Source organism: Octopus bimaculoides, chromosome 22 (assembly GCF_046866305.1).
Source record: "Octopus bimaculoides isolate indiv1 chromosome 22, ASM4686630v1, whole genome shotgun sequence".
NCBI classification, from domain to species: domain Eukaryota; kingdom Metazoa; phylum Mollusca; class Cephalopoda; order Octopoda; family Octopodidae; genus Octopus; species Octopus bimaculoides.
The window spans coordinates 22,099,782-22,114,049 of NC_142949.1; the positions used below are offsets into that span (position 1 = coordinate 22,099,782).

Sequence of the window (14,268 nt, forward strand, 5' to 3'; positions counted from 1 at the left end):
CAAAATAAGTGCGTCCTAACAAGATGCCTCAATTTAAGTACCTAATTTATCTGAATCTAAATTACATATTATATATATATATATATATATATATATATATATATATATATATATATATGTATATATATATATGTATATATATAGCAATAAGAAAATGGAGGGGAGTAGGTGGTATTCATCAACTTGCAGGCATTGTATTGTGTCAATTTACCTGTTTATTTGTTTACTAAAAGGACAATAATAACAATATACAAACACATGCGACATATTATGTCATATCGGTAATTAAAAAAGGACATCCAGTGACAGAAAATGGGATAATGACTTACAGCTGTTTCAGTCTAGGGGTGACATGCCTCATTCTATCTATATAACTCCAGTAGGCTGAAGTAATTAAAAGATGAAATAGAGGTACATGGATGATTCTCTAGGCCTCTTCAGAAATTTTAAAATATATATATATATATATATATATATATATATATATATATATACACACACACACATACATCTGTGTGTCTGTGTTTGTCACCCACCACTGCTTGACAACTGGTATTGGTGTATTTACATCACCATGACATAACAGTTTGGCAAACAAAAAATATAAAGTACTGGGGTTGATTCATTTGACTAAAAAACTCTCCCAGGAGTGCCCCTGTATGGCTACAGTCTCACAACTGAAATAAGTAGAAGATAAAAGATAAATTATTTGATTTCCAGATTGTGTCAGAGTGAAACTTCATATTATGGTGGTGATTTGGATTATAACAGTTTTCTGAAACATCTTGGGATCGACCTGGACGCTTCAAATTCCTCCTCAAACCCCTCAGATGGTAATTCTATGTTTGTTCTCAATTTTCACATCTTCAGTAATCTCTACCTATTACAAAAAAAAAGTTAAAAAAAGGTTTAGCTGCTACAGAAAATGGTTTGACTTAGCAAGTGATGTAACTGTAGAGGATTTAATTTTTATAGTAATTACGTTATATTAGTATTGGCTGGTAGACTGCCTGATGGACTGGCCCACTGTTTGAAAAAAGCCATGTGATATATGTGTGTGTATCTACATATCTGTATATGCATATATCTGTATATGTATATATGTTTGTATCTTATAACCACAAGTCCTCATTCAACATCCCAGAGAGATTTAATGCCACAACTCTAGCCAAACATGTCTGGGCTTTGAAAGAAAGTACCACAGAGTACAGCATAATGTGGAAGATCCTAGAGAAATGCAAACCATACTTGAATAGTAGCAGGAAGTGCAGATTATGCCTGGCTGAGAAGAGATACATTGCCAAGAGGAGAGAGGGAGTGCAGAGAGAAAGAACAAGAGAGATAAAGGCATGAGTGAATGGTACATGGTTGACAGTGGTATGGGTGTTAAAGAGGTGATAAGCTGTCAAAGGGGTCAGTGGTGTAGAGTAGACTGTAGCCTGATATGTGTATGTGCATACATGTGTGCAAACACACACATTCACACACACACACACACACACACACACACACACACACACACACACACACACACCAATCACACAGTTTTTCTATAGCAAATTCACTTACAAGACATTGGTTGACCCAGAGCCAAAAGACACTTGCCAAGGTGCTATACAGAGGGACTGAACCCAAAACGTGTGGATGAGAAGTCAACTTCTCAACCACTTGGTGATTCTTGCATGTACACACACACACGCACACACACACACACACCATGATTTTGTGTTGGTTTCAACAATGAGTATTGTAGTTCTTTCTTCAATGAATTGTAGTGCAAGAGGCTGAGTAATCCATAGATATTAGTATTTATTCAGCTGGAATCAATATCATTCTGTGTTTCACATGCTCAAGCCTAGGAGATGCAACTATGATCCATCTGATGGGCTTCTCTTTTATTTCTGTCTATCTAGTTTCATTTAAAAGGCTAAGTGTTGCACATGACATTCATCCAAAAATCCAAGATGCTGTCGTGGGACTGAACCCTAAGACCTCATGTTTATAAAGTTATACAGTACACAATACTATTATACATTTATATACACACAACAAAATTTCTACAGTAGAATTAATCTCAAAATCTACAAGCTGGTAGTGAAATATCACACCATATCACCCATTTTGTTGCTTCAACAAAACAAACAACACCTACAACAACCAATGTATAAGAATGGAATTTTCAATGTATCAATTTTTTGTTTTTCTTTTTTCTTTTAAGCTTCAATTTGGACTTCATTCAAACAAGGTCATGCACCTTCCAGTCAGCATACCGAGAAGTTGGACTATTTAGAGAAATATTTACGGAAGATAGTAATGTTTTATTTAAACAATATGCTTCTTTTTGTGTTTATATGTGTGTGTGTGTGGCAGGAAATGGCCTCAGTTGTCAAAGCATTTCAAAAGCTTACATGACTAAATGGTGCTAAAATTTTGTTCAATTAATTTTGTTCAGTAATAAATATGTAGCAACACATCAGATTGTTTTGCAAATAACATTCTGAGCAACAACTGTTGGATGTTTGAACTTGAGGATTAGACAGAGGAAGGCCAACATACCAATGGACAGACACAGCACATACTCATGTGACATTACTAAAAGACTTTATGACATGTGTTTGCTTGTATCCGTAAATGTATCCTGGTGTTGCTGTCAGTGGTAAGTGAATGCAAAGGAGGAGGAGGAGGAAGAGGAGGATAACAATAATAATATTGGAGGTTTTGGTGTGTGTGTGTTCTGCTGACAATCCAACAACATTTTTAAGAGTATAATTTTATGAATTATTAACCTCATTTTTAATGCGTATATTTATAATCTTTATATCTATACTATGTTTTGACTAGTTTGGCCCATAGTCATCATCAAATATTTTTACCTAGATCTCTATATGGTCCTAGGCTGTATTTGTATTAGGAACACCTTTATTTCTAAACAAAGGGTGATATAGTCGTTATCCACTAAGTCACTCTACATGCACCGGGGCCAAGTAAATAACATTTTCACCTTTGGTTTAAATATAAAGGTTCCGAGCTCAAATTTAACCCGTGACCTTGTTCACATTCAGGAATTAGTTACCTGATGATGATCAGAGGTCATCTCAATTGAAATGGCACTCCATTGATTACAATGGATCCCAACTGATCTAATAATGGATTAGCCTGCTCATGAAATTAATGTGCAAGTGGCATATCCTAAATGAAGTTCTCAGGGTGATTCAGCACAACACAGAATTTGACAAGGCTGGCCCCTTTGAATTACAGGTACTGCTCATTTTTTTGCCAGCTGAGTGAACTGGAACACCTATCCTATAGTATTTCAACAGCTATGAGGTGGTATCAAAAAGTTCCTGGACTAGTCATATTTGATAAAAAATAAGTTATTTTACTCTTTTACTTGTTTCAGTCATTTGACTGCGGCCATGCTGGAGCACGACCTTTAGTCGAGAAAATCGACCCCAGAACTTATTCTTTGTAAGCCTAGTACTTATTCTATCAGTCTCTTTTTTGCTGAACCTCTAAGTTGCGGGGACGTAAGCACACCAGCATCGGTTGTCAAGTGATGGTAGGGGGACAAACACAGACACACAAACACACATACATATATATATATATATATATATATATATATGACGGGCTTCTTTCAGTTTCCGCCTACCAAATCCACTCACAAGGCTTTGATCGGCCTGAGGCTATAGTAGAAGACACTTGCCCAAGGTGTCATGCAGTGGGACTGAACCCGGAACCATGTGGTTGGTAAGCAAGCTACTTACCACACAGCCACTCCTGCGCCTTATCTAAGTTTTAATGTCATCTCCTTTGAAATAGTTACCTTGCATAGCAATACACCGGTCCCAGCACTCCTGTCACTTTTGGAATCCAGCCTGGAAGTTGTTTTCTATAAGCAAGTTGAGGATCTTCTGTGATTTGCTCTTGATCTCGACAATGGTGTTAAAATGGTGACCTTTGAGCTGCATTTTCATCTTAGGAGATGGAAATTTACAGGTGCTGAATCTTGTGAATAGGGTGGGTGCGCAAGTGATACTATGTTGTTTTTGGCAAGAAACTCATGAGTAAGGAGAACTTGCTAATGGCAGGGTTCATTAGCAGCATTTCTTCCGGGTTTGTGTCCTGAGTTTAACTGCTGCTGAGGTTGACTTTGCCTTTCATCCTTTTGGGGTTGTTAAAATAAGTGTCATTTGAATACTGTGGTTAATGTAATCTACCATAAATTTCAGGCCTTATACCTATAGTAGAAATTATTATTATTATTATTATTATTATTATTATTATAATCATTATTATTGCCTTTGCACAGCTTCTAATGCTATTATTATTATTATTATTATTATTATTATTATTATTATTATTATTATTCCTTTTGGGGGTCGATAAATTAAGTACCAGTGAAACATTAGAGTCGATGTAATTGGTTAATCCCCTCCAACTGCCTTTCATCCTTTCGGGGGTTGATAAATTAAGTACCAGTGAAACACTTGGATCTATTTAAAAGAATAATCCCCTCCTGCCAAAACATTTCAGACCTTGTGCCTTTAGTAGAAAGGATTGTTGTTGCTATTGCTGCTGCTGTTGTTGTTGTTATTGTTGTTGTTGTTTGCTCCTTGCACAATAAGGCCTTCTACTGATTCATATTTAAACTTTAAACTTCATTTAATTATTAAATTTTGTGTCGTTTTCTTTTCCGACAGATCTGCAAAAATCCTGATAAAATGCGAAAGTTTTTCGTGACTCACGACCCATACTTGAAAGGCTACATTAGCATGTGCAAATTCAAGGAGATTATTGAAAATTGTTGTTTCCCAATGAGTAACCAACTTTTTGATATGTTAATGGAAAGGTTTGTTTTAGTCACGTCTTATATATTCTTATTTCATCCACTTTTTCTGCTGTTGCATTCTGACACACCTAGTTAATTCATTTGGAGGGTGGAGGAGATAGTGTGGTGCTCCACTGAACGCTTAGTCTCCAACTAGTGATTCTCAGTGTTCTTTAGCTCAGTGATCCCTTTCACGGAATGACATTATACACAAGGACTCCCTTTGTGTTTGGTAAAAAAAGAAAAAAGAGAGGAAATGAAAAAGTAGGCAGATCATGTAGGTGTATGCATAGCTGTGTGCTTAAGAGGCTTGCTTTCTGACATTATGATTTTGAATTCACTCCTTCCATGTGGCATTTTGAGCAAGAATCTTCTATAGCCCAGGCCAACCCTATCCTTGTAACATATTTGGTAGATGGAAACTGAAAGCAGATCATCATCATCACACACACACACACACTGTATGTGTGTGTGTGTGCATGTTCCTGTATGTTTGCTTACACCTGCTATCACGTGCATCAGGCAATGTTGTTGTCAGTTTTCCTTTTAACAAATTATCCACTCGTTTTGTGCCTTTGAAGCTATGTGGAACAAGGATCTTCACTTGAAAAACAGGAAAGGCTTGGTGACAGGAAGGTCATTGGGCTGCAAAACAATGCTTCATCAAACCCATGCAAACATGGAAAAATGCATGTATAACAAGTGATGCACACTGGTTTATCATCAAACTTGTTTTCTCTCGCTGCTAACATAATGTCCAACTCATTGTAAACCCAACAGAGGTTAAGGAACACTGCTGTAGAGTCTTATATTGCAGTGTTTTATGTAGTATGAAACAGGCAGCATTTCTGATCATGATGGTTATTCTGTGCAAAAGGAGACTGAGATGGCTTGGACATGTGAAGCAGATGGATGACAACAGAATTTGCAAACAGCTGTTATATGGCAAGTTGGCTCAGGGTAGCAGATCCAGAGGATGACCAAAGCCAAGATTTAAAGACAGTTTTGAGCAACCTGACCAAGTGCCACATTGGTGCAAAGACTTGGGAAAAGTCAACTGAAGACAGAAGAGCATGGAAAACCTCAGTGAGCAAAGGAGTCAAACAGCCCAAAGAAGAAAACAACCTGTCCTTTGAAGCAAAACACCAAAGACAGGAAGACTACACACTGCAGCCCTGAAGCACCTTCCTTGCTTGCAGATAGGAAGGGTCAGCTATGAGAGAATCTGCAGGAAAAAAGACTACAAGAATCTAATTAAGACATTCTTTACTGCTTAGACCGTCTGTCAAGACGTAAAGAGCCGAATATATATAATGTGATTATCATTCACAGATGAATAAAGTGTTATATGCCTTGGCTAGAAAGAGAGAGAGAGAGAGACACACAGCAGCTATTTCTGGCTCACAGCTATTTTACAAAGTTACATGTTGAGTTCTTTTGTTGAGTGAAAGACTTTGGATATATTATCACCCAAACTTACTTTTTTTATCCAGAATCTTGAAATAATATTTGTGAGCAAGAAAATATAGAAAATAATAAAAGAAATGGCATCACAAGGAAATAATGTAACAAAAACAAATTACTGCCTCAAAGATGGGAAACATATATGGTAGCAGCACTATGCATTAATTATTCTTTACCATGCCTGTCTGATGTAAATTTTGTGTTGATGTTGTAACAGTGGCAGTGGTGATGATGATGATTGTGGCAGTAGTGGTAGTGATAGTGGTGGTGGTGGTGGTGATAGAAGTAGAAGTTGTTGATGTCAGGTTTGTTGTTCTTTCTGTTGTTGTTGTTCCTATTCATGTTACTTTTATTGTTGTTGTTATGATTATGTCTTCATAGCATAAGATATTCCTTGTGCATAATTGACTGCTGTGAGCAGTAAAGTCTATTGTGATGAATAATGCATCTGCATCTATGAGAATATATATATTTTTCGTTTCAAAACTATCTCTAGATGAGGGGGTGGGAAACAAGTTGTGATGTTTTTTGTTTTTTTTTATTCTCTTGCATTCATTGGAAATGTGTTCACAAGGAATAAAGCTTTCTTGCAACCTTTATTGTTTCAGACTTGGCATAAATACCAGAGACAAACTTGCTTGGCAAATCTTCTTAAATGAATTCATGGCAGAAACACAGAAGCCATGTCCACCAAATTTTAAGGAAATAATAAATAACCCAAGGTAACTGTTAACATTTTGTCTGAAATCGCTTGCAATTGTTGCAAATAGTTTCTTAAAATATTGAACACCATTATTATTTCCATTACTTTTTGCCTTTGCTGCAAACTAAAGAAACTATTATTATTATAATTATTGTTATAAGTTTTTCTTCCTTCAATTTTGTTTCTATTTCTTTCTGAGTGTCTTCCCAACTCCTCGAGCAAAGAAACTCACTTGTATACAATGGTAGGCCATTAAACTAAACACACCAAATTGTTCATTTTCAAAATGAAATGAAGTTATGTGAACAAAACAAAAACACATTAAAATAAATGGGTAGTAATCGTTCTCACAAGACAATGCTTTTCTCAATACATGTGACGTGCCAGTTAAAACAAACTTTTGCACTTCTTGCACGGATGGTAAGCCAGGGATCATTCTCAAATAATTTCCAGTTCCTTTTTCAATCATTCCTAGTGCTCCTACAATCACTGGTATTGTAACCGTCTTGAGATGCCACATTTTTTTGCTTTCAATGAGCAAATCTTTATATTTTCTGAGTTTGTCAAAATCTTTTGCCAAGATATTATGATCACAAGCAATACACATGTTGATCAATAAACAGACTTTATTGTTTTGGTCTTTCCCAACAATATCTGGTTTATTAGCTTTGATGGTTTGGTCTGCATGTACTGGAAAGTCACAACAAATTGTTACATTTTCTCCCTCAGTTAGTCTCAGGGTGGTGATTATACCCCTTGTCAGCAGTTTTGATTTTATAACACCAATATATTAACCAGTGTTGATATTGGCCAACTCTGTCATGTCTTGATTTATACTCTACTGGTGCTAAGACTACATCTAGGGATTAGGTGGTCCACTGTTTCAATCACTTCATTGCAGAATCAGCATTTAGGATGTACTCCATTTTTCATCACATTGGCTTGGTAGTTCTGGGTCAATATTCTTATTTCACCACCACCACCATCATCATCATCATCATCATCATCATCATCATCATCATCATCATCACCACCACCACCACCACCACCACCACCACCACCACCACCATCACCATCATCACCATCATCACCATCATCATCATCATCATCATCATCATCATCGCTGCTGCCACCATTGTTATTATTATAGACTTTACTGCTCACCACCACCACCATTGTTATTATTATTATTAAGGCCGCAAGATGGCAGAATCATTAGCATGTTGGACAAAATGCTTAGTGGTATTTTTCCAGCTCTTTACATCCTGAGTCATGTCAGGTCACTCTTGCGTGCTACTGGTAACATGTCACCCATTACAACCTGTTGCACGATCAGGTCATGATTAAAACGGCAACTCCACTGAGCTTGCTTGCTGAGGAGGGTGATTGTTGGACACCCTGCAGGGACAAAAGATAAAACCTCTCATGAATACTCCACAACCCTCCAACAATGTGTACCTATTTATATATTGTTTATATCATCATCATCCTTTAACATCTATTTTCCATGCTGGCATGAGTTGGATGGTTTGGCTGAGGACTGGTAAGCTGGGAGCCGCACCAGATTCCAATCTGATTTGGCATGGTTTCTACAACTGGATTCCCTTCCTAATACCAACCACTCCAAGAGTGTAGTGGGTGCTTTTTACATGCCACCAGCATGGGTACTAATTATGTAACACAGGCATCGGCCATAATTACAATCTCACTTGGCTTGACTGGGTTTCTCAAGCATGGTGTATCACCAAAGGTCTCAGTTCCCTGGCACTGCCTCCTTTATTTGTATTCTTAAATTTTATGTTTTTTTATATTGTTCTTTATATGTTTATATGTGTGCGTCAATGTTCCCAAGAACTATGCTGGCAGGAGTTCATCTCCTGGTTGGGTCACCTATATTAGACAAGTTGAGGGCCACAAACCAAACTAAAATACTCACTCTAGAGGAGTAAACGTAAATGATTTAAATTTCCTTAAACCAGAGTCATGGTGAAGCCATGGGAAGCAGCATGATGGTTTATTTATTATTATTTTTTTTTTTGTGTGGTGGAAGAACTGCTATCTGCCAATGGCCAAACACGCAAAGATGTTAGGTGGAAGAACTCACAAAGTCAATGACCAGGACAACTACTGCAACATCTATTGGTGTGGCATTTGTAAATGGAATGTTCAGTTAACGAAAGATAAAAAATAAGATCCATGCTTTAAGCATGATTGGATGATGACAGAATCCTGAGTTCATATCCTATCATGGTCAACTTTACCTTTCATCTTTTGGTGGAGGAAAGAAGCAATAAGATAAGTACTAATTAAGCACTGGGGTTGATGTACTTCTTTTATTGCCCCTACTACCACCACCAATGGCAAAATACACAAAGATGTAATGTTGGCATACTGTCAAATGGACAGCCAAACTATGGAATTCATCCTAAACTTAATCAGTCTGCTAGATGACTCTGGATATACTAATTCTGAAGCCTCTACAGTTGAAACTGGATTTGTTGAGAGACATTCCATCCAAACCGGAATGCATGAAGGCTATGTCAGTATTTGTGAATGCTGTCACCATAATAGCATTAGACACTATGAAAGGTGAGATGGCTGGCACCATTCTAAAGAAATATATAACAGTGACAGGAGTAATGGTTAACCTGAGCAAGTTGGTAGACTTGCAGCTTGGTACCTGGAGAAGCAAGTGCATATCACCCCAGCATCTTGGGGTGCTGTACTGACAAGCTATCTTGCTTGGGATCTGATTTGGTTCTAACCTTCAGGTGGATATGACTTGGGCTGAGAGGAGACTAATCCCTGAAAGGTCAGGTTGATGAATACATAATTTGTCTCCATTATATATCACTGCCTGACCATTGTGTTTTACCTTAGTTTTTCATCCAATCCAATTAGTGTCTGCCAGTAGTATGTGACCCTTCTACAAGAAGGGTCACATTCTACTGGCTCAGGTTTTATATCTGCTGTCAGTACAGTCTGTGAGAAGGGCTAGGTGTATCATGATCGATGATGTGCAGACATGCTCTGAGACTGCAGCATCTGCAAATATTTTGGGATGGAGCTGCTCTTCTGGATCAAACAAAGGCCAAAACTTGGGGGCCTGACATTTTAATGTTGTCAGATGTTCACAGCGTTCTGCTAGTCAGGCTGTGCTGCCAATAGAACTTCCATGTTAGTAATCTATAGGAGACTACTTGTAAAGTAGAGCGACAACATTCTCAGGAAAATTCTGGCTGCTGGCAAGAATCAACTGGCTGGTCTGTTCCACAAAACTTTTGGCCCTGGAAATATGGATAACTTACAAAAATTCTTAACTTGGCAATGCCACCACTGGGGAGTTTCCAAGCTCATCTGTACAGTTTTCATCTACTAAATTCCATTCACAAGATATTGGTCAACTTGAATTTATGGTAGAAGAGTTTCAGACAGAGTGAATCTTATTGTATGGCATCTTACCTAATGTGCTATGATGTAGGATTGAACTTGGGACCATGTGGTTGGGAAACAAATCCTCTTGACAAAACAGCCTTGTCTCTATTTATTCAATGCAGTTTCAATTTAAAAAAAAAATTCTATTCAATAGTTGATCCTGAATGAAATAAACTGATCTATTAAGGTACCTACTTGAAATATTAGACATTTCTCTTCTTTCCTGATGCCCTTCAGATACCAATCTCTATTCTCCAAGTTTTTTGCTTCCTAAACTTTACTTTGATACACTTTTGCTACCCTTCCATCATAACAACTGGCTCAGTGCTCCATTTCAATGAAAAGCCATCAGTGGTACAGTGCTCCTACTGCTCACACCTGTAGGTCTCACTCATGGAATCTTATTTTATAATTAGTTGATCTTGGCTAGAATTAGAGCACAGTATTGGTGACTGAGAACAAACTTCCATCTGAATTTATCATAAAAAGTTGTAAGTTTTTGTTTTTACTCTTATTCTGTATTAGTCTTTAGATTTTTGGCTTACTTCCATAAACTCTTTCTACAATTGCAGAGCTATTATTCCATTGAAGTGTTCATCTTCGGATATTGATATAAAATCTATGTTCTATCATTTGAAGCAAAACATGTTATATAAACATGGCTCTTTAGAAAACGCCTTTTCAGAACTTGATACGGTAGGTATTAACTTATCCCATCTCATGAAATTGCTGGCCTTGTGCCAAAATTTGAAACCATATCATATAAAATTTTTTCCAAGTATCTGCATTTATAATCGAGATGTCACTACCTGTGTCTAACTGTAATTTGGTACTCACATTTATTTTTACATGCACAAATTTTCTTGTTTTTCCATCGCAATCACTCTCCACTGAAAACACCTTAGAATTTTTTGTATTTGGGCTTTGTTGTCTTGCTCTACAATAAAAACTCCTGTGTTCCAGCTTCTGACAACTAGAGCACTTTTTGTTTTTAAATGGACAATCCTTTTTGTAATGTAGGCCTCCACAACCATAACACAGATTGGGGCCTGATATTTTTTTGATGTACTTATTTTATTGCCAACCCCAGTGCTCAATTGATACTTATTTTGTTGACCCCGAAAGGATGAGAGGCAAAATCAACTACATTCCTAATATGCACAAGTTAAGAGCTCCATTGAACAACTTATTAAAAAAAGGAGTAAAGTGGAATTGGTCCACAAAATGCCAGAACACTTCTGAAGAAATAAAAAAAAATTCTAATCTCAGACTTGTCATTAACACATTATGATCCTGAAATGGACGTCATTGTAGTGTCTGATGCTTCTGTGCATAGATTAGGTACAATTCCATTTCATAAATATGAAGACAGAAATACAAAAAACCAGTGGTTCATGTTTCGAGCTTGCTAATGGCAGCAGAGAAGAGATATAGTCAAATTGAAAAGGAGGCCCTAGCAATTAGTTTTGCAGTTAAAAAATTTCACAGGTTTCTGCATAACAGAAGTTTATTATTGCAAATAGATCATAGACCTTCGCTGTCGATTTATGGGTCTAAAAAAGGGTTACCAACTCATACTGTGAACTACCTGAAACATTGGGATGTAATAGCTCTAAGTTGAATGAGTTTGCTTTTAAATAACTGTTGACCCAGAAGATTCTAGAATCCCTTTGTTGGGAAAACTTGCACACTTCTTTTGAAATTGCTACTCCAGGTTCCAATCTGATCTGGCAAGGTTTCTACAGCTGATGCCCTTGTGGATGCTTTTCACGTGACATCGGTATGGGAGCCAGTGAAGCGGCACTGGCATCGACCACACTCGAATGGTGCTTTTTACATGCCATCGGTATGGGAGCCAGTCAAGCGGCACTGGCATCGACCACACTTGAATGGTGCTTTTTACATGCCACCAGCACATAATCTTTGTAATAAATTGTCTCCTTTCATATTGTTGTGTTTTCAGCACCAACGAGGATGGTTAACGAGAATGGACATACGGTTTGTGATGATTGGCCTTATAAAGAACATAAATGACTATGAGCTCAATCAGATTGTATTGAAGATGGATAAAGAACACACAAATTTTATTACTTTGGAGAAATTTCTGGCAGCTTTTAAAGAAAACGAACTGACGGTAAGCTTAGGTCTTATATATATATATATATATATATATATATATTTTTAATGGCATTTGTAAACTCTTAATGGCTATAGTATTCCTGTAAGGAGCAGAAAGCCCCAGGCATTATTAGCTTTGGAAGACATAATAATGAATCAATGATGGATCAATAATGGCTCAGTGTTGTTCAAATCCTCTAATTAACACAATGTAACATGTCCAATGTGGTTGGACCTAATGTAACACAACAAAAGTGGAAGGATGCATGTATCTATGTGTGTTGGTGTGTATATTCTTTTATCCTTTTACTTGTTTCAGTCAGTTGACTGCAGCCATGCTGGAGCACTGCCTTAAAGGGTTTTGGTCAAAGAAATTGACCCCAGGACTTATTCTTTGTAAGCCTAGTACTTATTTTATCAGTCTCTTTTGCTGAACTGCTAAGTTACAGGTACATAAACACACCAGCATCAGTTGTCAACCAATGGCAGGGGGACAGACACATACATACAGGATTTGGACAAAATAATGGAAACACCTTAAAATTTCAAGCAAATTTATCTTAATATGGGGTAGAACCACCTTTGGCAGTAATTACAGCTTGAATTCTATGAGGTATGGACTCGTACAAAGTTTGAATTGTTTCCAAAGGAATTTTTATCCATTCTGCAGCTAAAACAGGGAGAATTCACAAAGAATTCACAAAAAAACAAAAGACGAAGACAGGTGGTGTAGGAAACAGTCAGATGTATTAGTATAACACTTGGGAAGTGAAAAAGTCTTTAACGTTTCGAGATATATATATATATGTATATATACATAGCAGTCCTTCTTCGAACCCACAAGAGTTAACAAGTGAGACATAGACAGGCAGAAGTAAGAAAAATGCCGCTGTTACTTGAATACTATACAAATATGTCTGTAAAAAGACTTTTCTTTTAAATTTACCAAAATTTAATTTTTCAATAATTTTTCAAAAATCTATTATTCATATTTACTGTTGTAAAGATCTCAAGGATCGAAACCGGTTCTGTAATGTTCTTTATAAAAGTATTTTAGCATTTTCTACTTTATCTTTTTTCCATACATACATACATATATATATATATATATATATATATATATATATATATATATATATATGTATATATATATATATGTGTGTGTGTGTGTATGTCTTTGTGTCTGCATTTGTCTCCACTGCTTGACAACTAGCGTTGGTTTCTTCACATCCCCATAACTTAGTGGTTTGGCAAAAGAGACCAATAGAATAAGTACTAGGCTTAAAAAAGTCCTGAGGTCGATTTCTTTGACTAAAACACTTCAAGGTGGTGCACCAGCATGGCCGCAGTTAAATGACTAAAACAAGTAAAAGAAAAGAGATAAAAGAGTAGAAATAAGAAAAGAATAGAAATTAGCGATTATTACTTATTTAACTGAACTTCATTTTATTTTCAACTTGCTTAAAAGCCACACTCTGTGCAGATTTTTAAGCTAGTTCCTGTGGAGGGTTAATTTGGCCTGTAGCCCAAAACTAAAGGCAGTTAAATAGCATAACTATAATACATCAATAGTGACTATATACTCCGGTGGTGTTTGATCTGAGGTTAAGGACTGATGAGAATCAGTTTTGTAATGCAATCATTCTATTGTTCCCCAAGTTGAATCCCAACTGTTGGCCAATTTCTCCCAAAGTTCTTATTTCAACATAAAATTAAT

General features: G+C 36.7%; 1 protein-coding gene across 1 annotated transcript in view; it reads left to right on the plus strand.

Moving 5' to 3' along the window:
* The window catches only part of LOC106874287 (EF-hand calcium-binding domain-containing protein 6), a 149,924-nt gene that overhangs the window by 38,364 nt on the left and 97,292 nt on the right, over window positions 1-14,268 (plus strand). The window contains exons 7-12 of the mRNA XM_089339577.1: window positions 721-833; window positions 2,219-2,310; window positions 4,704-4,852; window positions 6,904-7,017; window positions 11,006-11,129; window positions 12,397-12,567. Coding sequence (XP_089195703.1) covers window positions 721-833; window positions 2,219-2,310; window positions 4,704-4,852; window positions 6,904-7,017; window positions 11,006-11,129; window positions 12,397-12,567 — 763 coding nt within the window. The remainder of the gene's footprint in view (window positions 1-720; window positions 834-2,218; window positions 2,311-4,703; window positions 4,853-6,903; window positions 7,018-11,005; window positions 11,130-12,396; window positions 12,568-14,268) is intronic.